The 27,031-nt window shown below is 49.1% G+C and overlaps 1 protein-coding gene across 2 annotated transcripts in view; it reads right to left on the bottom strand.

Annotated features, from left to right (window-relative positions):
* GLT1D1 (glycosyltransferase 1 domain containing 1) overlaps nt 1-27,031 on the bottom strand; it is a 122,915-nt gene that overhangs the window by 8,929 nt on the left and 86,955 nt on the right. For both annotated transcript variants that reach the window (XM_025402326.1, XM_025402324.1), the window contains 2 exons: nt 26,752-26,872; nt 18,376-18,474 (listed from right to left, as the gene is read on the bottom strand). In XM_025402326.1, the coding sequence (XP_025258111.1) occupies nt 18,376-18,474; nt 26,752-26,872 (220 nt within the window). The remainder of the gene's footprint in view (nt 1-18,375; nt 18,475-26,751; nt 26,873-27,031) is intronic.

Here is a 27,031-nt window from a genome sequence, read left to right as displayed (position 1 = left end):
CTAGAAGAGGAACATGCACCTGACTGTGGTACTTTTCTCGTACACGACACCATCCCTGTGGTCACATTTTACGGCACTATCCAAACTGTCACCACTGACAACCCTGTCTCAAAAGAAAAAAAACAAAAACAAAACAAAACAAAAAACAGCTATGGGAATCTTCTGCATATGGAGACTGAGCAAGGCAACAGGGTAGGGTCGGAAATAACCTCTCGGTCAATGAGCCCTGTGCATAGCAACTACTCGACACAGAGCCAGAGGACAAGGTGGCAGGGTGGGGACTCTGACCCCTACTCACGATGCTTGACCCCTCTGCCCCCAGTCACGATGCTTGAGTCTGATGTCCATTCCAAGACTGACCCCCGTGAATCTGCCAGTGGGCCCTGTGCATGCACACTAAGCCAGGGAGGCTCCGTGCTCAGGCCCTTTGCCAGGACAATGCCCGAGCGTGTATCTAACAGGTCACCCACAGACATGGTGGGTGCTCGGGAGTGACGGTGCGTGGGAGTCTGTAGCATGCGGAAGGAGGTTTGCAGGTGCAGGTGCAGGTGCAGGTGCAGGTGGGGACACTAAACCAAAGAGAGCCAGCAGGTGAGAACGCTAACTCCTTTCCGGTTCATCTTCGCTGCTGGTGGAGGGGAGGACAGCCTCAATGAGGGGCAAATGCTTCTTTCTTCAACACTTCTTTAGTGAAGAGAGAGCCAGCCTCTGGCCAAGAACCTCCAGTGGAGTTCGGGATCCAGCCAGAAATTAACAGCAGCCAACCACATACACGGAATGAGGCTTCAGAATTCAGGAACTGGGGGATTTTAGTAATTCGGCTGCTATAGCCTTCTATTATGTATCATCTCCAGCAAGGTCTAAGGCCATGCCCGTCAACAACAGATCCATGTTTCTTAACCAAAATGTATGAATAGTCCTGTGACTCAGGACAAACAAAGCCCTAGGTAACTTCACATCAATTCAGAAAGGAGTTATGGCATCAAACTCACTAAAAAGAGTGGTCTTATGGGTGGTGAGACAGTAAAACTCTTCTTTCCCTTATGGCATTTGCACACCAGAGGTCGATTGTGCTGGTCAAAGGACAGCTGTTATTTGAGGAGGGAAAACAGTGCATAGACCTGGGTAACTAACAGCAAGGTCATTGACACGGGGGAACTTGTATTTTATTCCTGCCATTCCCAGGGCTCTGTGGCTCATGAAATACATGGTGCAGGGTTAGTGTAGCTCAAAGGCATTGCTGTGGCTGAGGTAGGAGGGAGCAAGAGCCCTCGTCCTCTCTAAGCCAGGTAGGTCCGTAGATGTCGGTGTGAACAAGGACTCCGGCCATCAGTCAGGTACCTGCTAGTAAAAATGTACAGAGCTGGCAGGTGGGCCCCAATCGCAGGTTTTTCAAGCACATGTTTTCGAAGCGCTTTTTGGATTCTGAAATTGCAGAAAAGGAACTAGGAATTTGGACTATTCCTATGTGCCCTCTCCCCCTCCACACACAGATCAAGAGATGGGAGCCCAGGTCACCCAGGAATCTGCCTGAGGTTAACATCACTGAGTGGCCACATCACTGAGTGGCAGAAAAGGCATCTAGACCCAGACCGTCCCCCTCCGAGCACCACCCTCCGCACCCCTCCTCCCCCACCACACACACAGACAGGGGAAACCTGGGAGCCACCGATGAAGCTAAAAAAACTACCTCAGGAATATTTTCTGTGCTTCTCATTCGCTCACTTTCCAGATGATGGGCTGAGCAGAACACTAGCCATTTCAACACACAACTGGCTGGCTGAAAGGTGCTTCTGCTGCTCTGGTGTGCTTTAGGGGTTGGTGGGGAGAAGATGGGCATCTTGAAGGAAAGAAGAAGGTGAGAGGCAGGGAAGGGAGGGAAGAGGGGGCCCGGGAGACTTTCTCCTGGGCTCGTGTGATGGCTTAGTGGGTTACAGCAGGAGGAAGCTGGAGGGAAAGATCAGCCCATTAAAGTGTGGCAGTAAATCTGCCATTCATTCTGGTTATGCCTGGGGGAGAGGAAAGAAACACAAGCAGGCTGGGGTGGTGGCTCACGCTTGTCATCCCAACACTGTGGGAGGCCGAGGTGGGCAGGTCACTTGAGGTCAGGAGTTTGAGACCAGCCTGGCCAACACAGTGAAACCCCATCTCTATCAAAAATACAAAAAAAAAAAAAAAAAAAAAAAGTTAGCCAGGTGTGGTGGCACATGCCTGTAATCCCAGCTACTGGGGAGGCTGAGGCAGGAGAACTGCTTGAACCCAGGAGGCAGAGGTTACAATGAACCAAGATCGTGCCACTGGACTCCAGCCTGGGTGACACAGTGAGACTCTGGGAAGGAAGGAAGGAAGGAAGGAAGGAAGGAAGGAAGGAAGGAAGGAAGGCAGGCAGNGAAGGAAGGAAGGAAGGAAGGAAGGAAGGAAGGAAGGAAGGAAGGAAAGCAATGGCAGAGTTGGGCGAGGGGTGGGGGTTTTGGGGGATGCTCAGGCCACACTGAATTCTTGCGAGGGCTCCTGAGCAGCACACCTGGGTGATACTACCATGGCTCACAAACCTGCAATTGGGGCCCACCCGCCAGCTCTGTCCATTTATACTAGCAGGTACCTGCTGATGGCCGGAGTCCTTGATTACACGCACATCCATGGACCCACTCAGTTTACAGAGGGCAAGCACTCTTGCTCCCTCCTACCTCCGCCAGAGCAATGCCCTCAGGCCACACTAACCCTGCATCATGCATTTCAGGAGCTGTGGAGCCCCGGGAATAGCAAGAATAAAACACAGGTTCTCTAGTGGTCAGTCACCCTGCTGTTATTTATCTAGGACTTGCACTGTTTTCCCTTCTCAAATAACAGCTCTCCTTTGACCAGCACAGTCAGCCTCTGGTGTGCAGATGCCAGAAGGGAAAGGAGAATTTTACTGCCTCACCACCCTTAAGAGACCAAGAACCAGGATGGACTCGCCATGCATTTCTCTGCCTGACAGTGGCGACAGCTGAGCCCGCATAGCTTCTGGCACATGCCAGGCAACCGAGAGGCTGCAGAACTCCCTGAGCAGAGGGGCCTTTCGCAGAAAGGATACATCACGCCTGCATAAGTCCTAACGAGAACATGCTGGGAAAATAGGAGGCTGTCTCCAAATTGTAAGTTATGGGTATTTTTAATTTGTACATTTTCAATTTTTCTATAAAGTGTTCATATAACATAAAACTTACTTTAAATTAAAAAGATCAGATTCCACTTATCCTAATACAGACAGTAGTATAATGGTTAAGAACACAGAAAGACATACCCCGACGCCATTATTATGCACTGCATGTCTGTCAAAATATGAACCTCCAAAATACATATACCTACTATGGACCCACAAAAATTAAAACCTACATTTAAAAAACACAGAAAGATGGGCCAGGCACAGTGGCTCACGCCTGTAATCCTGGTACTTTGGGAGGCCGAGGCGGGTGGATTGCGAGGTCAGGAGTTCAAGACCAGCCAGCCTGGCCAACACAGTGAAACCCCATCTCTACTAAAAATACAAAAATTATCCAGGTGTGGTGGCGCGAGCCTGTAATCCTAGCTACTGGAGAGGCGGAGGCAGGAGAATCGCTTGAACCCAGGAGGCAGAGGTTGCAGTGAGCCGAGATTGTACAACTGCACTCCAGCCAATTTTGAGACTCCGTCTCAAAAAAAACCCAAAAACCAGAAAAGACAAATACTTAATAATTTTACCTATAGGCAGATTCTTAAAAAATCAACCTCATAGAAACAGAGTGGGAGGGTGGTTACCAGCGGCTGGGGGGCTGCAGGAGAGGAAACAAGGAGATACTGGTCAATGGTTCCAAAGTTTCAGTTAGGAGGGTCACATTCTGAAAACCTATGGGGCAGCCTGGTGACTCTAGTGTACTTGAAAGTGGCTAAGTGAGTGGATCTTAAATATTCTCATTACAACAAAAAAGTATGTGTGGGGATGGAAATGTTAATTAGCTCGATTTAATCATTGCACAATTGACGCACATAGCAAAACACTAAGTGGTATACCATACATGTCGACAATCTTTAAATTTGTCAATCAACCTTAACAAAGCTGAAAAGCACAGTATGAACCTCAGCGGCACCTTTTACCAGGTTCTGGGCCTTGAGGAAGTTAACTCCTCTGTGCCTGGTTTGCTCGTCTAGCAAATGGGGCTGGTAAGAGCTCATTTGTCATTGTGCAGGTTAAACAAGATAATCCACGCATAACATTTGTATCTGTAGAGCAAGCACTCAATAGATGCTAGCCATCTTCCTTGTTTTCTGTCTTTTTTTCTCCCAGAACACATTAGCCTCAGTCTTTGGGGATGAAAGGAGGAGCACCCAGTCATACGGTTGCTCCCCCGTTCTTCCCAGGCCACAATTCCCAGCCTCCCTCGCAGCGGGCGTGATGTGACCAGGTTGCAGCCAAGGGAGCATGAGCGGAGAGGGGCATGTGCTCCCTCCAGCCCAGGTCACACATACCTCCCATGGTGGACCCTGTCTTCTCTCTCCCCAGCAGCTACATACACACGGAGCTGCAGCCAGGTCACGGAAGGAGCCAGGGCTCTGAGTGACCACACAGGCAGTGGTCACAGACCAAACAACCAGCTCTGGCCTCCAGGAGAGCAAGAAATAAGGTCTCCCAATGCTGCCCTCCTGAGGTGATGGGGTCCATTAGAGCGGCTGCCACTTCCTGTTGGCATGCTGGTCATCTCATGGCTTTGCTCCGAATGCAGCCCAGTTCCACTGCAGTCCAAGGTCCCCAAGGGACAGCTTGCGCATTCAGACACGTGGTAGCGACACTACAGAGATTCAGGGAACACCAGAGACCATGCTCCTGTATAAAGTGCAAACAACGGATTCTCCTGGCAAAACTCAAAGGAAAGTTGAGCTCACTAATGAGGAATGATGAGGGCAGTGGCGCACAGGAAGGGAGAGAGGAGGGGAGGGAGGGAGAGAAGAAGGGAGGGAGAAAGGAAGGGAGGAAGAGAGAGAGGGAGAAAGGGAGAGAGGAAGGGACAGAGGGCGGGATGGAGGGAGAAAGGGAGTAAAGAAGGGAGGAAGGGAGGGAATTAGGGAGGGAGGGAGAGAGGAAAGGAGGGAAGAAGGGAGGGAGAAATGGAGGGAGGAGGCAAGGGAGGAAGGGAAGGAGGTAGATAGGGAGGGAGGGAGAAAGAGGCAGGGAGAGAAGGAGAGAGGGAAGGAGAGAGTTACGGAGGGAGGGAAGTTGAGAGGGAGGGAGGGAGGAGGAGGGGAAGAAGGAAGTCAGGAGGGAGGAAGGGAGAAAGGAAGGAAGGAGGGAGAGAAATCAAAGAAAATGGGAGCAAAGAACAGATGAAGAAAAGGAGGGAAGAAGAAAGGAGGGAGATGAAGGAAGGAAAAAGGGAGGGAGAGAGGAAGGGAGGGCAAAAGAAAGACAATTTCTGAGCCAAAGGGATTTACATGGGATCTAAGCACCCAGGCAGGAGAAGGCAGTCCTGTCGTTTTGCCGCGTGGCACTCAGCACCAGTACCTGTGATTGGCATGAAACTGTCAGAGACTACTTGCTAGGCATGGGGATAAAATCTGACAGGTGCCAATGATTGGGCGGGATGACTGCTGTCATCTGCGACTTCGAAAAGAAAAAGTAAAGAGAGCCGTTAAGTACAACTGTGTGGCGTGCTGCATCGCTCACTATCAGACGAAAATAGCGAACCATGCCCTCTGGAAGGGTTGCCCCTCGTACGCTGGGGCATAGTCATCCCTTCCAGGACTCACTGAGCATCCAGTCCACACCAGGGTCCCTGCGAGGAGAGCTGATCAGTAAACATGCCTGATTGCTGCCCTCGGGAAGCTTCCAGGCTGGGGACTGGGGTTTATAGATGGCGAAGAGTGCAGTGTATTCAGACACACGTGCAGGGACAGAGGAAACCCAAGTGGGAACCCCAGTAACACTGGGTGGCCAAGAAAAGTCCTTTCAGGGTGATTTCAACCAAGAAACAATTGAGGAGGCGCCCGCGGCGGGCGCAGCTCGGTTAGAGACCGAGGGTGAGCAGAACTCAGGTAGTGGACAGAGAAGCCTGGAACGACAAGGGGGCGGCGCGGGCCGTGCAAGGCCTCAGAAGCCGGGGAAGAAGTGGCATTTTCTTCTAGGTCCAATGGGGAAGTCACCAGAGGGCCCTCAGCTGCGGGATAGAAGCGGACTTTCACTTGGTGCCTGTGGCTGCGGGGAGGGAGTGGGCGGGCTGGAAGGAGGTGGCTGCTGGAACAGCCCGGGCAGGAGCCCACAGCGCCTCGGTCGGGAGTGCAGTGCAGATGGGGTCCAGCTGCCTTTGGAGACAGAGCTCAGGAGAAGTGGGACAGATGGGAAGCAGGGCTCAGGGAAGAGAGCGCGGCGGGCTTGGGAGCCCCGGACCCAGGACGGTGTGCCCGACCGCTTGTGCACGCACCTGCAACAAGCAGGGGCTGAGGCTCCAGGCAGGCGTCCCCCTGCGGCGTTATCCCTAAGGCTGCAGCCCATGGGGGTCCTCCACAGGACCCTGGCCCGGCTTCTACCAGTGCCAACAAGTCACCATCCTCCTCCTTCTGAATTCCAGGATACCCCAGAAACGGCCTTCGGAGTTGATTCCTACAGCAGTGTTGTTTTGATGCGAGGCAAGCACGCCGCCTACCAGGGACTGCATTTGTCAGTGCTGACACAGATCACCAGGAGGCCTCCAGGAAGCGCACACAGGCAGAGGCAGAGGCAGGGGGAGGGGAGGGTCTCTCCATGCCTGGCCCCTCAACTATTCACAGTTCCCAGCTGGAGCCTGCGGGCTCACACTCCTGGCAGGTGCCCAGCAGGCTTTGCACAGCAACAGGTGCACCCACGCGAAGGCCCAGGAGATGGCGGAAAGCAAGTGTCAGGATGACGCAGAGATGCCTCCTCCTGTTCTCAGAAGTGGGGACTGAGCTCACAGAGGGAAGGAAGCTCTTCTCTCTCTCTGTATTTTCAGAGAATTCCAGACGCGATGCAAGCAGGATGCTCCCTGCTTGGTCAGGAGTGAGGCGGCCAGGAGGAGCCCCGAGGGCCTCCGCACCTTGGTGACAGCCCAGCATCCGTGTCTGAGCAGTGAGCCCCACCTCGTGGCTCACCCGCGTCCTGGTCCTGCTCGCTGCGCCGCAGCTCTGTGCACGCTCAGCTTGGTGCACACCCAGCTCGGTGCATACCTGCCGCAGGGGCTGCGCAGTCAGCCAGGGGCTTTCCTTCCCACCTCATGCTGCATCCAGGGGCATCTACACCCAGGGTGGGGCTCAGAAATGGTCCCTTCTGCCACGAACACAGACAGAATCAGGGTGAGAACAACTTTAGAAAACAGGTGGAAAACAGGAGAGAAGGGGAGGGAGGGAGACAGGAAGAGAGACAGAGAGACACAGAGCAAGAGAGAGAGCTAGAGACTGAGATAGAGGTAGAAACAGAGACAGAGGAACAGACAACGAGACAGAAACAGAGACTGAAGGGGAGGAAGGCTACAGAAACAGAGACAGAGACAGACAAGGAGATGATGAGACAGAGGGAGAGGGAGAGAAAAAGGGAGGCACAGCAGGAAAGGGGAGGCACAGTGAGGAGGAGGTGCCAGGGCAGCAGCAGGGAAGGGAGAGCAGGGCCATTTGTGCTCCCAGCCTGAGCTCAGGCTCTGCAGTCAGACCCAGTTCTCACCCAGCTCCTCAACCCTCCCAACTGGCCCGAGGCAAGGGACCCACCGTCTCTAGCTCACTGGAGAATCTGTGTCCCTAACAATACACCAGCCTGGGCACCCAATCACAGCCCCCACACAGGCTGTCCCTACGCTGCTCCAGTGAGGTTTACATCTGTTGTCCTAGTATTATTATTATTATTATTATTATTATTATTTGAGATGATGTCTCGAACTGTCACCCAGGCAGGAGTGCAGTGGCATGATCTTGGCTCACTACAACCTCCACCCTCTGGGTTCAAGTGATTCTCATGCCTCAGCCTCCTGAGTAGCTAGGATTACAGGCACCTGCCACCCTGCTCAGCTAATTTGTTGTATTTTTAGTAGAGACAGGGTTTTGCCATGTTGGCCTCGAACTCCTGACCTCAAGTGATCCACCTGCCTTGGCCTCCCAAAGTGCTGGGATGACAGTCGTGAGCCACTGTGCCCAGCCTGGTGTGCTTGTATTATTATTATTCCACTCTCAGATGCTTCCCAATATCGCACAATAAGCAATCAGGTCACACTACTTCCAAATCCACGTAAGTTTTGCATTAACCTCCAATTTAGTTCACACACGCTTTGCCCCACGCTTCCTCTAGGCTTAACTGGAAATCCAGTCAACGCAGCAGGGTCTCCATCTCGGATTTCATGCTGAGGACCTACTGTGTGCTGTCACTGGCTGGTGCTTACACATTCTGGATGCGTTTAATTTCCAAGAATTATAGACGTTACGTTAAAACATTTTTTAAAAATAAGAGAGAACTGATATTTTACGTAATGTTGGCCAGTCGCCTCCCCAAATCCATAAGTAGAACGTGACTGTAAGTGAGAGTGAGATAGGAATTACTCCCTGGGTTCGCAGTGCCCTGCACTGGGCGGAATCCTGCTGTGGGCTGGTCCCCTCAATTAAATATAAGTGCTTTCCATACTCCACGGCTCCCCCTAGTGCGCAGCACCGCAAGCCGTGAATGCGGTGGACTATTCTCCGTTTTTGTCCCAGGGGAAGAGAGAGGCAATGGTGCATGTGCCCTCCCTCAGCTATTCCCCAAAAAGAGGTCATTATCTCCACTCTCCCGAAGAAGCACTGAGCAGAGGACAGGAGAAGCGTCCAGGATCACTCAGCTCCCAAGTGCGAAACTTGAGATCTCAGCCCAGCCCTGCCTGAATAAAAGTTTGGAGGCTGATGTTTTCCCTAGGGCCTCACATTTCCCAAACGTTAAACTGTTGACTGACTATTAAAGCCATTAGTGTTTGAAGAAAAATAAGCTATCTTTAGTGGAAATGCCAGTCACATAGAACACTACAGCCAGAGCCCGGCCCAGAATACCCACTGGACAAATGCTAGCTCTGCTCATTGTCATTATTCCAGAACTTACGTTTTTCTGTGCACCATTCAAACAGAACCTCCCAGCAAAATAGGTTTGAGCTACACTTTAAAAGTCTGGCCCTGGGAGAGTGTATAGATTCACAGTTTCTATTAAATGTCAAATGGATTTTAATTTTGAAGCCATAAAACAGAGCAATAAAATATCTAGGAAAATAGCTCAACACTTTTCTACTTCTTAAAAGGAGAAATAACAGGATTGTGGTGGTAATGAAAAATCAATCTTTAGTAGGTCTGGAAAGCTTTGCTTAAATTGAAGTTTTCCAGGGGTGAGGTATATAAAAATAGAGATTATTCTGTTCCTACCGGGGTTGAATATGCTTAATCATCATTTTTTTTAAATGGTTTTTTATTCAGTTTGGTAGGCTGTCCACATAAGCTCCCTAAGGCAAACTTCCCTCCAGATTCCCATCATCTTTGCGCCAACAGCTGCTACCCCCACCCCAGGACCCTGCGCTTAGCACTCACCTGTCAACACACATTCAGTGCCAGGCGCTGCCCGGGTGTTGGGGCTGCGTGCGGAAGAGCACAAAACCCCCAGGTGAGGCCTCGCTTCCCCATTTTACAGTTGGAGAAATTGCTCTCCTGGATCTAACAGTCTGAGGGGTTTGGGGAGGAGGGTGTGGGGAGCAAGCCAGGACGGAAACAAGAAAATAAGATGGGGAAGGGTGGTGAAAAGAGGCTGCGGACTCAAGTTACCCGTGAGGGAGGAGCAGAGATGCCCACGTGGCCGCAGAGCAGCAAAGGCAGAGTGGTAGGCAGCGGTTAGCTCAGGGACAGCTTGGTGGCCATCAGAAAAAGTCTGGCCTTTCTTCCAAGTGCAGCCGGCCACCCCTGGGGCGTTTCAGGCAGGGGTGCTGGCTGGTCTGCACGCCCTCTCAGCTCAGTCCTGGCTCCCAGGAGCACTCTGCTGTCTCCTCCTCTCCAATTGCATCAGGGACTCCTACTCCCAGCCCCTCATTGGATGGAGAAAGACGCAGTGGTTGCAGGGGAAACAAACATAAGGTTTTCTCCAACAAGACCCTATGAATCCCCTTGAACGATCTTCCATCATCTCAAATGTGATGCATTAATTACCTGAAACAGTCCTCTTTCTGGAGGTCCCATCTCCGCCACTGTGAACACATTCTTTCCTCCTCCGCAGCCAGCTGCATTGGCACCACTGAAAACTCTTCCCCTGCCTTCTTCCTAGAGCTAGTTCTCTTTCTCTTTATTTCTGAGACAGGGTTTTGCTCTGTTACCCAGGCTGGAGTGCAGTGGCAAGATCTAGGCTCACAGCAACTTCCATCACCCAGGTTAAAGCGATCCTCCCACCTCAGCCTCCCCAGTAGCTGGGACTACAGGCACGAGCCACCACATCTGGCCAATTTATTTCTCTCTCTCTCTCTTTCTTTTTTTCTTTCTAGCAGAGACAGAACTTTGCCATGTTGCCCAGGCTGTTCTTGAACTCCTGAGCTCAAGCAATGTGCTTGCCTGAGCCTCCCAAAATGCTGGGATTACAGGCGTGAGCCACTGCGCCCGCCTCTGGGACTAGTCTTCTATTGCTGCATAACAAATAGCCACAAACTTGGGACTTAAAATGACACCCATGTATTGTCTCATGGTTTCTGCAGGTCAAAATTCAGGCACAGACATGGCAGAGCTGACTTTTCAGCTCAGTGTCCCATGAGCCTGAGATCAAGGTGTGGGCTGGGCTGGGCTCCTGTCTGGAGCTTAGAGTCTTCCTTGAAGCTCACAAAGTTGTCGGCAGAATTCAGTTTCTGTGGTTGTAGGACCCAGGCCATCTTTCTCCCACTGGCTGTCAATCAGGGGTCGCCCCCAGCTCCTAGAGGCTGCCCAAAGTTCCTTGCCATGTGGCTCCCTCCACAGGTCCCAGTCTCTCTGAATTCTTCTGTCCTTGGCCTCTAGATCTAAATTCAAAAGGCTCTGATGATGAGATCAGGCCCACACAGTTCATATCTTCGATTGATTCAAAGTCAACTGATTAGTTACCTTAATCACATCTGCAAAATCCCTCTTGCCATATAACCTACCACAACAGCCAAACACCAGGAGGCAGAGGCCACAGGGCATCTCAGAACTCTGCTCACCACACTCCCCTATGCCCCATGCTCCTTACATCTGAGTTCCCTTTCACCTAGGCCATTCCTTCCCTAACACCTCCCACACTGCACTACGCCTAACTCTTCCAATGCATTGCATTCTCACACCCCTAAACTTTTGCCCAGGTGGCGTCCGCTACTGTGAATGCCTTTCCCTGCCTAGGGAATCTTGTTCTTTGAGGCCCAGCTCAACATCCCTAGCAATCTCTTCACACTAATAACACAACATGCCAGGGTCACAAGGCTCCACGTCTGGCTCTGACACTTACAAACTAGTTAACTGGGCTTCTCCAGGCCTCAGTTCCCCCACCAGTCCAACGGTGATTATGAAGGTGTTGGCATCATGGCATCATTGTGAGAGTTCGTGGAGTCCATTCATGTAAAGCAGCGGGAACCATGTCCATCACAGGGTGAACATTTGACAAGGGGTCATATTGTGGGGTGAATGTTTGTGTCTCTGCAAATTCACATGCTGAACTGCTCACCCCCAAGGGGACGGCAGAAGGTGAGGTCTTGGGAGGTGACTGGGTCATGAGGATGGAAAGATTGGTGTCTAACGTACTGTTTTGAGACAGGGTCTCACTCTGTCACCCAGGCTAGAGGACAGCCACGCCATCATGGCTCTCCTGTAACCTCCACTTCTTAGGCTCAAGTGATCCTCCCATCTCAGCCTCTCGAGTTGTTGGGATTACAGGCGTCTGCCACCACCCCCAGATAATATTTTACTTTTTTTGTAGAGACAGGGTTTCTCCATGGTGGCCAGGCTGGCCCCAAACTCCTGGGCTCAAGCAATCTGGCCTCCCAAAGTGCTGGGATTACAGGCAAGAGCCAGCACAACTGGCCGAGATTAGTGTCCTTATAAAAGGGACCCCAGAGAACTGTCTCAGCCCTTCCACCATGTGAGGACACAGGGAGAAGACAGCTGCCTATCAGGTGCCCATCTTGGATTGCAGCCTCCAGGACTGTGAGAGATAAATGTTTGTTGCCTAAGTCCCCAGTCTATGGTGTTCTGTTACCACAGCCGGAACAGACTAAGACAGGTGTCACTCATGATGGGCCGACAATGCAGAGGGCACGCTACCTGATGCTATGCTCTGCCATCTGCACACCACCCACAGCCGACTGTGCATTCCTGAGGACTTGCACCCTTTCTGTTTCATTTCTTCACCTCCAGGACCTAGCTCAGTGCTGGGAATATCATAAGAACTCCACAAAAGCTCTCTGCCTAACGTGCCTGTGCATGATAGGAGCCAACACACGTTAATTTTCACATAGAGAGAGAGAAAAACACCTTTTTGCTTTTGTTTTGAGATGGAGTCTCACTCTCACCCAGGCTGGAGTGCAATGGTGCGATCTCGGCTCACTGCAACCTCCACCCCCCAGGCTCAAGCGATTCTCCTGCCTCAGCCTCCTGAGTAGCTGGGATTACAGGCACCCGCCACCACGCCCAGCTAATTCTTGCATTTTAGTGGAGACGGGGTTTCACCATGTTGCTCAGGCTAGTCTCAAACTCCTGACCTCAAGTGATCCACCCGCCTCGGCCTCCCAAAGTGCTGGGATTACAGGTGTGAGCCACTGCGCCCGGCGTCCCATTATTGTTTTATCACATCAAGTCCTTCCTATTTTCTGGTCCGTACGACTCTGGACTCAACCCCGTTCCACTGCCGAACCCACAGCAGGCCCTCCTGCGACAGCTGACACCTCTTCTGTCTGGAGTGAAGAGGACAGTGATGGCCAGAGGCAGCCCTGACCCTGGGACCAGACGTCACCCTTGCTGTGTCCTCCTCGGGTAACCCACTGTCGTTGGTGTGCACAGTGCACTCTGGCTGAGTTACATTTCTCATTTGTCAGTGGAAAAGGGGTATCCCTGATCCAGAGCAGAGCTCACAGGCTGGCAGTCAATCTCCCCACAAATGTGTAACTAGGTCCCTATCATGTTTAAAAGAATTATTTTGGCTGGGTACAGTGGCTCACACCTGTAATCCCAGCACTCTGGGAGGCCAAGGCGGGCAGGTCATGAGATCAGGGGTTCAAGACCAGCCTGGCCAATATGGTAAAACCCTGTCTTTACTAAAAATACAAAACTTAGCGGGCATGGTGGAGCACACCTGTTGTCCCAGCTACTCGTGAGGCTGAGATAGAATAATCGCTTGCACCCCGGGAGGCCAAGGTTGCAGGGAGCCGAGATCACACCACCGCACTCCAGCCTGGGCTGGAAGGAGAGAGACTCCATCTCAAAAAAAAAAAAAAAAAAAAAAAAGGAATCATTTTAGAATTTGACTGAGTTGTCTACATTTATAAATTGGTAATACCCACATAAGAATCAGACTTTCAGCCGCTCTTCAACAGCAGCAAGGGCTGCATGTCTGACCCGAGGGTCCCTAGGGTTGCACCTGACCAGGCCACTTCACCTCCTGCATACCTGTGTGCCCTCCAGACACCTAAGCTTGAACCTCCTGCACGGCACAGGCCACGCTGTGTTCAACTCCCTCCACTCGTTCCTTGCCCACATCTGTTTGTCAGCACGTCTTTCCCCAAAGACCTCACTGCTGCTGCCCAGGCTAATTGAGGCTCTGCTATAACCATTGCCGGTGTCTTCGTCCTGTTCCTTCTTACACGAGATGTGAATATTCATTCAAAGACTCTGGACATTGTGTCTGGACCCAGAGCTAGCCCTGCAGGTCTGCAACAGACAGCTAGGAGAACGTGTGACTGCCCCGATCCCACCATACAAGGCAGCTCACTCCACCCTCGAAGGCATGACGTGTGTGACCCCTCACTGGAGCGCATACACACGGGGCCACCATAGGACACAAGCGCTGGGAAGGGAGGAGGGGGACAGGGGCACACACACAAGGCCACCGTAGGACACAAGTGTCAGCAAGGTTGGAGGGGGACAGAGTCCTGGTTACCAAAAAAACTGCCTGACCCACAGAACGTGTGTTATGGTTTCCAAAAAAAAGGTCACATTTCTTTTCCTTTTGTTGGTTTAGTTTTCATGATGGTTAATTTTATGTGTCAGTGTGCCTGGGCTGAGGGATGTCCAGATGGCTGGTGGCGCCTTATTTCTGGGTGTGTGTGTGAGGCTGTTTCAGGAAGAGATTAGCATTTGAATCTGTGAACTGAAGAGGGAAGCTGCACCCTCAGCAATGCAGGCCAGCACCATCCAATCCAAATAGAACAAAAAGGAGGAGGAAGGGAAATCTTCCTGCTTCTTGAGCTGGGACATCCATCTCCTTCTGCATGGAGACATCTGAGCTCCTGAGTCTCAGCCTTTCAGACTCCAAGAATGTACGATAATTCATCTTTCTTTGCCTGTCTTATTCCACTTACTATAATTTCTTCCAGTTCCAGCCATGTTGCCATAAGTGACATAGCCCCTTCTTTTTTATGGCTGAATAGGACTCCACTGGGTATATGTACCATTTTCCTCATACATTCATCTGCTGATGGACACTTAGGTTGATTCCATACCTTGGCTATTGTGAATGGTGCTTTGATAAACACAGAGGTGCAGGTGTCTCTTCCATATGCTGACCTCCTTCTTTTGAATTCACACCCCTGATTCTTGGGTGCTTTAGCCTTGTACTGAATTGCACCACTGGCTTTCCTGCACCTCCAGCTTGCAGACAACAGATAATGGAACTTTCTGGCTTCCATAATCATGTCAGCCAATTGCTATAAGAAATCTCCTCACATATTTATATATATCTCCTACTGGTTCTGTTTCTCTGGGGAACCCTGACTAATACCATTTTATAAAAGATTCACAAAATGAAAAGAATAAGGAATGCCCGTTAACAGTCACCCACATCCTTTACTGTATGTAAAATCAGTTTTCTGTTTTGAAAAATAGTTAACTGGGGTATTAAACGTACAGTCTAACATGTTGAACTTCATCTTTTTACACCAGGTTTCTTTACATTCTCAATTAGAAAATAAAAGTGAATGCAGAATGACTAACTGCACATTTAACAGTGATTTGAATAGCAAGCATGGTAAAATATACTCCATATGCGTACATAACTAAGGCTGCCGCTCTGACATGGACATTCCTTCTTAAAAAATGGAATGCAGGTTCCAAAGCATATGGAAATATTTATTTATTTATTTATTTATTTATTTTTGAGATACCCAGCTCTGTCACCCAGGCTGGAGTGCATTGGTGCAATCTCGGCACAATCTTGGCTCACTGCAACCTCCACCTCCTAGGTTCAAGTGATTCTCCTGCCTCAGCCTCCCGAGTAGCCAGGGTTACAGGCACCCGCTACCACACCTGGCTAATTTTCATATTTTTAGTAGAGACAGGGTTTTGCCATGTTTGCCAGGCTTGTCTCGAACTCCTAACCTCTGGCAATCCACCCACCTCAGCCTCCTAAAGTACCGGGATTACAGGCGTGAGCCACCGTGCCCGGCCTCATATTTAACATTAATCTTGCCAACACTGGCAACCCACTAGTGGTTCCTTTCATCTGAGTTTCTTAGTCCAGATTCATAGAACCATAGTCCCTGACTTATTTAAAATGCATATTGTTTTTAAAGCAACAGCTCCTACCCCGTGCTAGGTAAAACTGGAAGGAGACTGTAAAGAAAACCAAACTAAACCAGGTGCGACATCCATGTCTAGCGCACTCTTTCAACATGTGCTAAGAATCACAGCCTCCCCCAACATAAAACCAGAAGAGTTTGATTTTTTTTAACGTCTTTTGTGAAATGAACATGAAAGTGCTGGAATCAAAATAAGTCTGCAACTAGACTCCCTGAGTGCTGCAGAGTTGTGTCTGATGGCTCACAGGAAGCCGGTAACTAGCAGAAATGACCTGAATACATCGGAGGCACGATAGTGATTTGCAAACATTAAATGCAATATCTCACAAGAGGTTGTGTGAAATAGGAAGAGCCAAACTGCTTTCATTCTCCTGTTCAGCCTAATATATCCACTTACAAGGGATTGCTATTCAGACGTTCACCGATAAAGTTGGAGTGCTTTCTTTGGTCCTTTGAAATTGAGCTATAAAGTAAATAGACGTTGCCTTTTGGGAGACGGAAAAAAAAAAAAAAAATCCAGAACACTTTGCCAGAGTGGAGATTAATAATATTCGTTGACCTGAAGCTTGGCTGGAGTTGATTTTGAGAGATATAGAGTATGGTAAAAAGCAATAAGCCTTTGTTTGGAGAATCAACAAGTAACTACTGAAAACTCTTCCTATCCAGATATTATTTGGGCTTTTAGATATTACTATCAAAAGAGAAGCCTTCAGTGCTACCTACGCCTTTTGTAGACAATAACAGACAAATGCCTGGGTCCCACCTTTGCTATTTCCTTCCCCTTCCCGGCATGGTCAGTGCATTCATTCACGACTTGCTGATACCTCACGGCTTGCAATCTCTATCCCCACCCCCCTGCCACCCCCCACCCCCCACCATCCCCCACCACCCCCCACCACCCCCCACCCCCCACCGCCCCATGAAGCTTTCATGTTGTTTGTGCTGGAATTTGTTTACAACTCTGTGAGAAGCAGGCAGTGAAAAGCATGACACGTCATCACACTACAGAAAGGGAAAGTGAACTTGAATTAAACATCTGCTGCAGGAAATCTTAAAAACTGAATATTCAAGTATTTGAGTTTTCAGTTTTGAAGCATAGCTTTCTGGATTTTGGAAGAGCATATGTGCTTTAATAAAGACGGTTAGTAGTAGAAGCTAATATTTTTTTAAGAAGCTAATTTTCGCTGAAAGTGGTGCTCATGCCTATAATCCCAGTACTTCAGGAGGCCAAGCAGGTGGGTCGCTTGAGGCCAGAAGTTTGAGACCAGCCTGGGCAAAAAGGCGAGATCCTGTCTCTACAAAAAATAAACAAAATTAGCCAGGTGTGGTGGCGCATGTCTGTAGTCCTAGCTACTTAGGAGGCTGAGGTGGGAGGATCGCTTGAGCCCGGAAGGTCAAGGCTGTAGTAAGGCATGATCACACCACTGCACTGTGTCTGGGCTGCACAGTGAGACCCTGTCTCAAAAAAAAAAAAAAAAAAAAAAAAAAATTTTTTTTTTTAAGAGGGAAAAAGAGATAAAACCTTTTTTTTTTTTTTTTTTTTTTTTTTTTTTTTTTTGAGACAGAGTCTCACTCTGTTGCCCAGACACAGTGCAGTGGCACAATCTTGGTCCACTGTAACCTCCCTCTCCTGGGTTCAAGTGATTATCCTGCCTCAGCCTCCGAGTAGCTGGAATTACAGGCATGCACCACGCCCAGCATTTTTTTTTTTTTTAATCTTTTTAGTAGAGACAGGGTTTCACCATGTTGCCCAGGCTGGTCTCAAACTCGTGACCTCAAATGATCCTCCCACCTCAGCCTCCCAAAGTGCTGGGATTACAGGTGTGAGCCAGTGCACCACTGCGCCCAGCCAACACCTTCCCTTTTGATAACACTGGTGTTTAGTGAGCTCTGGGCATGTGTCGTGCGCACCGCTAAAGCTCTGCCATCAACGCATTCAGCGCATGTCACAACTCTAAGAGGCAGGTGTTACGATAAGCTTCACTTATCCGGAAGGCAAAGTGGGGCTTGGAGACTCGGCCAGGGTCACTCTCTGCAGGAGGCACTCTGGGTGTCGGATGCAGGCAAACCCTGGAGGATGAATCCCCAGAACCATCTGTGGCCCCCTACACTGGGCAATACCTTTCCATGCTCCTGGGAGGTGATGGCACACGTGTGTACCCCAGAAGTCACCGGATAACCAGCTAAACCAAGGGACAGGTACATGGCCCTTTCTTCTATTTCCTGATGTACACACGTGTTCATCATAGTTTGTGCATTTGTTTCAAGGAATGAAAAGTGATCACATAAGCGCTCGTCCTCTGAAAGCCAGCAGATGTTCCATAAATACAAGGTTGTACCTGAGACTACCCATTTCAGAAATCAGAAATCCAGACATCTCAGAGGTGACGTATCTTTCCCAGCTCTGTACAGCAACTTGGCAACAGAATCAAGAATGGAACTCAATGCTCCTGTTTCCTAGGCTTCTGCTAGAGGCACACCCAGGCAGCTGCCCAGGTGATAACAGAAGATAGCACGCTCTCTGCAGGGCTCCGGCTAGGACAGGAATACTGAGCGCTAACAGAAAGACTCTCTCCATTAAACACAGGAAAACTATTCAGACGAGGCGAGTGAATGGAGGGAAAGAACTTTTCTTTACCTGAGGATTGGAAAACAGTAGCCCTGTGACTTCATGCTTCACCACGGCAGCATTCCCGGGGATGTTCCTGGCCAGCACCGGAACTTCTAAATCCATCGCCTGGAGGAGACAGGAGGAAAGGGGGCAGAAGGCAGTCATTTCAAGAGCCTCTGCGGCAAGGTGAGCCAGTGTGGGGTGGAATAACTTCTTGGGTTAACTGGACCTCTGGCACCTCACAAAAAATACACCTTGCCAAAACGAGATCCCAATCTCAATAGCACGTTTGAAAATACATCTCAATTTTAATTACTTACTATGTTTGGAAGTTCTGAAACACTATATACTGTAATCGCTTGTCTGACATAATTATTGCAGTGTCACAAAGAAGCCCCTCTCTCTGAAAGCTCATTTGATACCTCTTCACCGACCACCTGGAGGATGTGTTTTTAACCACCATCGTCTCTTTCCCTGAGGAAGCCATTTCCTTCCAGCACAGGCAAGGGAGTATGAATGCCACAAAAACCAAACTCAGCTCTCTGGCATGCAGACAAAAGGAAAAGGAAAGCGATTTATCCTTCCGATGAGTCACGAAGCTGACTTTCCATTTCCGAAGGTCTGGAGATAGGCACCTGATACCCCACAGCCTGGCAGCAGCTAGCAGCTGGGCCACAGGACGACAGCCCGACAGCACAGCGTGCAGCCCTGGCCCCGCCTGCCCGGACAGGAGGCATTTTGGGAGTTCTCTTTCTACAGTGCTCGAAGCTCAGTGATGTCAGGTCGAAAGGAAACAGAAGCCAACTTCAAGGGGATCCCACCGACCACAGCAGGACAATTTTGCAACTTCAAAAAGAATGATTGTAACAGATGGTAACACACTAAATTTCAAAAATATCTGATTCCCTAGTGATGAGAGGGAAATGAAAGGAAAGAGGAGGAGGAGGAAGAGGAAAAGTAGGAGGAAGAAAAGGGAAGGCTCTTCTCTGCAGAAGAATCTGCGTGTATACTAAGTGTAGACAGAAGGGCAGAATTAGAAAATCATCACACTGTAACCCCCAGTGTAATAAGTGATTCAGGCGAGGATCGGGGATCAACAGTGGATCCCAGTGGATCCGGATCAAATCCATTGAGTAAAAGGTCATCGGGAAACAGGATAGTCTCCGACTTACAATGATTCCGCTTAAGATTTTTTGACTTCATGGTGCTGCAAGAGCAACACATGTTCAGTAAAAACCATATTTCAGCAACAATATAACCATTCTGTTTTTCACTTTCAGTACAGTATCCAATAATATCTTCCACGAGATATTCAACACTTTATTATAAAATAGTTTCATGTTAGATGATATTGCCCAACTGTAGGCAAACGCAAGTCTTCTGAGCATATTTAAGGTCAGCTGGGCTGAGCTATGATACTTGGTAGATTATGGGTATTTAACGCATTTTCAACTCACAGTATTTTTTTTTTTTTTTCCGAGACAGAGTCTCACTCTGTCGCCCAGGCTGGAGTGCAGTGGCGCGATCTTGGTTCACTGCAAGCTCCGCCACCCGGATTCACACCATTCTCCTGCCTCAGCCTCCCGAGTAGCTGGGACTACAGGTGCCCGCTACCACGCCCGGCTAATTTTTTGTACTTTTAGTAGAGATGGGGTTTCACTGTGTTAGCCAACTCACAGTATTTTCAACTTGTGATGGGTTTATTGGGATGCAGCCCATCGTAAGTCGAGGAGCATCTGTGTTCCCAAAACCCAAAGCACCACTCCACGGATGACTTATCAGTTACAGAGAAGAGGTAAGGCTTCACAGTGGAGCCATCTGTCACCAACAGCCGGAAGAGCTGACCGATGTGTCTCCCGTTTGACGTGGTGGGAAGCACACATCACCTGCGTGGAGTCCCAGCTGGAGGTGGGAGGTAAATCCAACCCCAAGGAATGCATCAGCCAAATCTATCTGTGTGTTCTCTAGGACAACTGACCAGGGCCCCTCAGAGGGTTCGATGTCATGGAGAGCTATGGGGAGCTGGGCTGGGGGACACTAAAGAGACACAAAGCCAAATGCAATGCATGAATGCTGTGTGGATCCTGCCTGGAAAAAAAAAAAAAAAATACAACACCGAGGGAATTACGCATGGAGTGCATATCCAGTGATGTAATCTGACTAACACTGAATTTTCTCAGGCGTGCTCATGTCTTCCCAGGTGCAGGAGAGGACACCTGTTCCACAAAGTTTCAGAGAGAACTATTAGCTGTGCTGTGATCAACCACCTTCTTTCAGATGATCTGGCAAAAGAAAGAGAGAGGAAGAGGGTGTATGTGTATGGAGAGAGACAGGGGAGAGGAAGAGGAAGCAGGAGGATGAACGTGGGTGAAGGGTACACAGGTATTCGCTGCACCATTCTTTCAGTTATTCTATAGATTTTACACTTTTTAAAAGTAAACAAATGATAACATTTGTCAGGGAAGCTCTGAAGCTGATCGGCCTGGGTGTGAATCCTGGTTCCACTAGATACTACTCGTACCATCTTGGGTCAACATCTCAACCTCCCCCAACTGTTTGACTGTTTCCCCCGAGGTAAAACAGAGATAAAAGTATCTCCTTCACAGGGGTAGTGGGGAAGATTAAATAACCTTTTTTTGCGGGGGAAGGGGGCACAGGGTCTCACTCGGTTGCCCAGGCTGGAATGCCATGGCTCAATCTCAGCTCACTGCAACATTCGCCTCCTGGGCTCAAGCAATCTTCCCACCTCAGCCCCTCTAGTAGCTGGGACTACAGGCACATGCCACCATCCTCAGCTAATGGTTTTAAAAAATTTTTGTAGTGATGGGGTCTTGCTATGTTTTCCACAATCATCTGAAACTCCTATGATCAAGCAATTCATCCACCTTGGCCTCCCAAACTGTTGGGATTACAGGTGTGAGCCACCATGCTTGTCCAGACTAAATGGCTTAATACTACAGAATTTACATCTGTCTCTGGGCATTATTATAACTGCAAATGAGATTATAGTAGCAGGTGGGCTTCCTACCTGACTCAGTAAGTTTTATAGAGCATAGTGACCTGTCCTAGGTCTTGAGAATGCACTTCACACCCATAAATCCCAAGTAAAAAACAGGTGACCTTAGAACCAGACATCGAGATAAAGTAAATTAAAATTATATTAAAGCTATATTAGGCTGGGCGCAGTGGCTCACGCCTGTAATCTCAGCACTTTGGGAGGCCAAGGTGGACAAATCACCTGAAGTCAGGAGTTCGAGACCAGCCTGGTCAACATGGTAAAACCCCGTCTCTACTAAAAAGACAAAAATTAGCCAGGCCCGGTGGCGTGTGCCTGCAATACCAGCTACTTGGGAGGCTGAGGCAGGAGAATCACTTGGACCTGGGAGGCAGAGGTTGCAGTGAGCCGAGATTGGCTATTGCACTTCAGCCTGGGCAACAAAAGTGAAACTTTGTCTCAAAAAAAAAAAAAAAGAAAGAAATTTCCCTTTTTAGCCTCCCCCTCCCCACCCCACACCCCTGCCCAGGGACCTCATTCTCACTTGATTACCTCTCTCTCCAAATACGTTCCCATTCTGAGACGCCAGGGCGAGGACTTCAACACAGGCATTTGGGGAGGGGCCACCGTTCAGCCCACGCCACCATGGAGCCTCCCTGAGCACATCCCCACCGCCCAGTGTCCCATCTGCTGCTGCGCTTCCTCCTCAGCACTTACTACGTCCTAAAGTTCTCTGTTCCCTCTTCCCTTTGCCTGCTTCCTGCCCGTCTCCCAGCTCTTCTTTCAGTCCCTCACAAGGACATGGGCTCCATGATAACAAGGCCCTTTAGCGTCTGTCTGCTGCAGCGTCTCCAGAGCCTGGCAGACCCGGCACTCTACCCACTTCTGCTGAATGACAGAAGGCATGAACATACTCATCCCATCTGACGGTCCACGGCGCAAGGGGAGACGCAGGGAAGGATTCCACACCGTGGAGGGCACGGCCCTGCCTGCAAGGAAAACCGCAGTTCAGCAGAAAAGACGCAATGCAACCCGCTCACGACGTTGTGAAATGAACAGAGGGCAAAGAGACTTCAGTGGAATCTGAGGGTTGCACATTTACAGAAACCTAGTTCTGAAGTCACCTCTTGAGAAACCAACAAAAAGTGCCTTTAACAAAGGAAACGTCTTAAGGAGAGAACTCCTGGACAATGGCGACGGTGTGCAGCTGGGCCTGACAGGTGCGGAGACGGCCGGTGCCTGGGCGGACGGCGCCCGGAGGTGAGTGTGCTCGCCCTCAGAACGTGCCCCGTGAGTCCACAGGGGGGCACCGTGCACGACTCACAGGCTTGGGACAGAAAGCAGTTCAGAGCCAGTGTCAGGGATCCCACTCTGGAACTAAGACAAATGAAATGTCAGGATCCAAGACGCACCTGACACCTTTGTGTTTGAACTTAATTGATTAGAAAAAAAAAACTGGCAAGCAAAAATTGCCTACATTTACAGTGTACAACATGATGGGTTTTTGTTTTGTTTTGTTTGAGATGGAGTCGACTCGCTCTGCCACTCAGGCTGGAGTGCAGTGGTGTGATTTCAGCTCACTGCAACCTCCGCCTACCAGGTTCCAGCAATTCTCCTGCCTCAGCCTCCCTAGTAGCTGGGATTACAGGTCCAAGTCATCACACCCGGCTCATTTTTGTATTTTTAGTAGAGACAGGGTTTCACCATGTTGGCCAGGCTGGTCTTGAACTCCTGACCTCAGGTGATCCACCTGCCTCAGCTTCCAAAAGTGCTGGGATTATAGGCGTGAGCCCGGCCACAACATGATGTTTTGATAGACATCTACCCCGTGGGATGGCTAAAGCAAGCTAATTAACATATGCATTACTTTATACTTGTTTTGTGTGGTGGGAACACTTAAGATCTACTCTTAGCAATTTTCAAGGATACAATATATTGTTGTTAACTATAGTATCCAAGATGTGCAGTACACATCTTTTGAACTTATTCCTCCTAATTGGAAGTTCAGGTCCTTCAACCAACATCTCCCCACTCCTCACACTCCCAGTCTCTGCTACCCACCATTCTACTCTCTGCTCCTATGAGAACTCACTTGATTTCTTATTTTCCCCAGATGAGCTCTCCAAGCTCTTATCAGGCAGAGGGAAACTTCATATGAGACTCTTTGTAAAAGCCTTTGTGGCCAGGATGCCATTTTCAGCAGGGCTGATAAAGGTTTACACAGACACTGCCTCTGTTCTACCCTGCAGAACAGTCGTAAGAAACTCAGCAGCCAGGCCCCTCCTCAAAACAAGTGAAGCCTGATTTGTGAGGGGTGGGCACCATCACCTGTACCTATGATTGTTTAGGCTTCAAGGTAATTCTGGTACATACCTGGGGCTGGAAACCACCATGTCTAGATTTTGTTGCAGAGAGGTTGGCTTGCATTTAATGGTCTTTACTGGGCGTCTGTCAAGTCAGACAAGCATTGCTTGTCACGTGGCGATGGAGTTGGGCTGGATGTGCCCACAGCGCATTTGGATCTTACATAATTGGGGTTACAGTGATTCTCAATGGGGGTGCCAACAGCATTTTGGGTACAACTCTGATGCAATGAATTGATTAGAATCAATTCAGATAGCCAAAGTGTTCAATCATGGAGTAAGTGTGTCACTTTTGAAGGAATTGAACTTTTGACCTTTCAGAATTAGCCGTATTCTGGCACCTTGAACTGGCACCCCACCTCCCTGCAGCTTCTCCATCCCAAATACGTGCCAGTAGCGTCTTCCTAATGATGAAAACTCAAAAGGCCTTTCAACTTTCCAAAGTGGCAAAGGCATCTCACCGCCGAATCCACACACACACTTACAAACACACAAACACGCTGACACACTAGTCAAGGTTAAAGTGACACAGAGTCACAGAGTCACCTTGAATGACCTCACATCCTATTTCAATCACTAGGGCTGGAGTCTGGAAGCCAAGGGGCCAGGAATCACCTCCTTCCTGCAGGTGCTCCTCTCTGCTTTAGAAGATGGGCTTCCTCTCTCAGGCAGAGCGTGTGTGTGCGTGCATGCATCTGTAGGTGCATGTGTGTGAGCATGTGTGTGCGCCTATGTGTGTACGTGTGTGTGTGTGCACGCGCGTGTGTGTGTTCTGGGGCCGGGAAAAGAGCCTAATCATGACGGCTGGGATGAGCAAATAACTGTTTATATACTTTTAATGTAATTCTCTGCAGGATTCAACTCTAAAAAAGCTCAAAACTGGAAACAACTGATTAGTTGTAGAAGTGTTCACGCCGCCGCCCACGCATCCAGCTAAAGTTTGATTTTCGGAGTTTATCAGTAAGAAACGTGTTTCTGCAAATGGGATGTGTATATGCTTCCATGGGAAAATACAGCTAATTCTGAAAGGTCAAAAGATCACTTCCTTCAAAAGCGATAGGCACTTATTCCATGATTAAACGCTTTGGCTACCTGAATTGATTCTAATGAAATGCACCCTTACCACTCCTCCAAAATCAGCTTCATTCAAAACCCTTCGCCCAAAGGTTATTTGGGAGTTTTCAAAAGGAATACAACATCAACATTTTAAGGCAGTTGGAATTGCCAACAGCTGCCTCTGCTTTGAAGTAGATGAGGTTTGACAGCGGCAGTGAAATGCTGTGTGTGCTGGTTGTAAAATCATTCCCGAATTCCACTCTACCTTTCCTTAGGAAGTTGAAAAAACATGTATATTTACCTACAAAGGAGCAATTCACAATAGCTCAAATACTGGGGCCATCAGCATATACACTTTTAAAACTAACATATTGCTCGGAGGACTGCAGCTGGGAGCTGATTTGAAAGGACAATGGAGATTAATACTAGCGACAACCCCTAAGCTGAGGTGCTGACGTCTGGCTGAGGATGATCGGTTACAAACTCACACTTTGCACTTTGAAAGCATCTAACAGCAGATTCATGAGCACAGATACACAGCTGCTACCGGCTCCCTCCGTGTTTTTTTCTTTTGAGGTTTTTTTCTTCTTTTATAAATGATGCCAAATTAAGAGCAAATATTATGCACACAATGTCAGTCATTTCTTAAACGTAGGGAGAGGATTTTTTTCCTAGTTTACCACGTTCTCTCTGGACCCCTAAGGTTTGCAGATCTTAACTTTTGTTAGTAAGTCCAGTACATTCACCCGGTATCCAAGGGGATACATGGATATCCCAAAGACTTATGATAAAGAAACAGCATTAATCTAAGTAGACACTGAACTAAGAAATCCACATATTCAGAAAGAACACATGAAACCTGGGCCAAAGACCTCGGGAAGCAGTGGCCACATGTTTCTCTCGACAGGAAAACAGGCTTTATCATGTGCCCATCAATGCATGCTTACGCCATGTCTGTCGTGTGCAGCGTGTGCGCCGAGAACCACCAGGGGTGCCACGCATGCGGTACTGGGTGCTTTAATCGCATGAGGAAAACCCGGTGCCAAAGGCTGGTGTTGGCATGAGTGAGTCCAGCCTGCCCTTTTCTGGGTTCATTCTTCAGGAGCCCCCAAGGCAATGAACTAACCCCAAAACAAGAGAAGGAACGTCTTTTTCTGTTAGACACATGCCGGTGATTCTCTCCAGGAGCTAACATCAAGCACCGAAGATCATGGTAAAATGCCCCAGTCAAAAACCTCTCAAGGAGGAGGAGATGTTGTAGGTGGTCCCATTGCAAAGGGGATGCGAGGATTGCCAGGACCTTTTACAGAAGAGGGGACACAGCCCAGCCAGAACCTGCCCAGGTTTCAAGAGCACGGTCTTCCCACTCCAACCTCGGTCCTGAAAACATAGATACGCTGGTGGGGAATTGCAGAGTGGTGCTGGTATAGGCACATTTTGTCAAAAAAGATGAAGCGATTTTACAGAGCTGACCGCTAGATAAAGAGATCAGATCCACCCTGGCCCCCACGCCACGCCGTCATCTGTGATCACTACCCTGCCCCTGTCTCCTGCCACCTGCAAAGTCCAGCCCTTTCTTCTCCTCCCTCAAGCTCTGGAATTACAGAAAATATGGAAAAGAAAGAGAAAAGATCAAGTAAAAGGAGGCTTCCTGCAAAAACACCTTCATCCTGTTTCCTGGCCCAATCTTTCGTAACCTTAGCTGCCTTCCTGTCAGAGATATTTAGACGGTCAGAGAGGCAATGCCATCCCAGTTTTATTTTACATCATCGCTGGCAAGGAGAAATAGCAATGAGAAATGAAATGATATTTTTAAACTTCCAGATAGAACTTCAAAGGTACTTTTGAACTCCAACGGGTATGCTGCTTGGCCTTTTTAGCTTTGAGAAGTGCAGAATGCTATTGACAAAGACGTCACCCCCATAAATAAGAAAAGGAGTGATGGACAATTTCATACTCCCACTTTCAGTACTCGAGTTACATAATTACCTCCAGAATTGCAGCTGACATGCCTTCCGAGACAGAGCTGTTCACCACCGCGAAGCAATTCTTCACCACCGCGTGCAAATCTTCTTGGGGCATCTCTCCAATCAATCGCACCCCAGCGGCCCTGGAACACAAAGCAGGAAGAGGGGCTCTAATTCCCAGAATCTCATGGGTAGGCAGCTGGGAGGAGGAGAGATGGCAGTTTGGGTGTAATACTTTAGATCAGCAAGTAAGCATTGTTGGCCAAGCGTTCAGCCGGGAGAACTATACTGGGGTGGAAATC

Source organism: Theropithecus gelada, chromosome 11 (assembly GCF_003255815.1).
Source record: "Theropithecus gelada isolate Dixy chromosome 11, Tgel_1.0, whole genome shotgun sequence".
Lineage (NCBI taxonomy): Eukaryota > Metazoa > Chordata > Mammalia > Primates > Cercopithecidae > Theropithecus > Theropithecus gelada.
The sequence above is the reverse complement of the archived record's forward strand: the minus strand, read 5'-3'. Positions and strand labels throughout refer to the sequence as shown.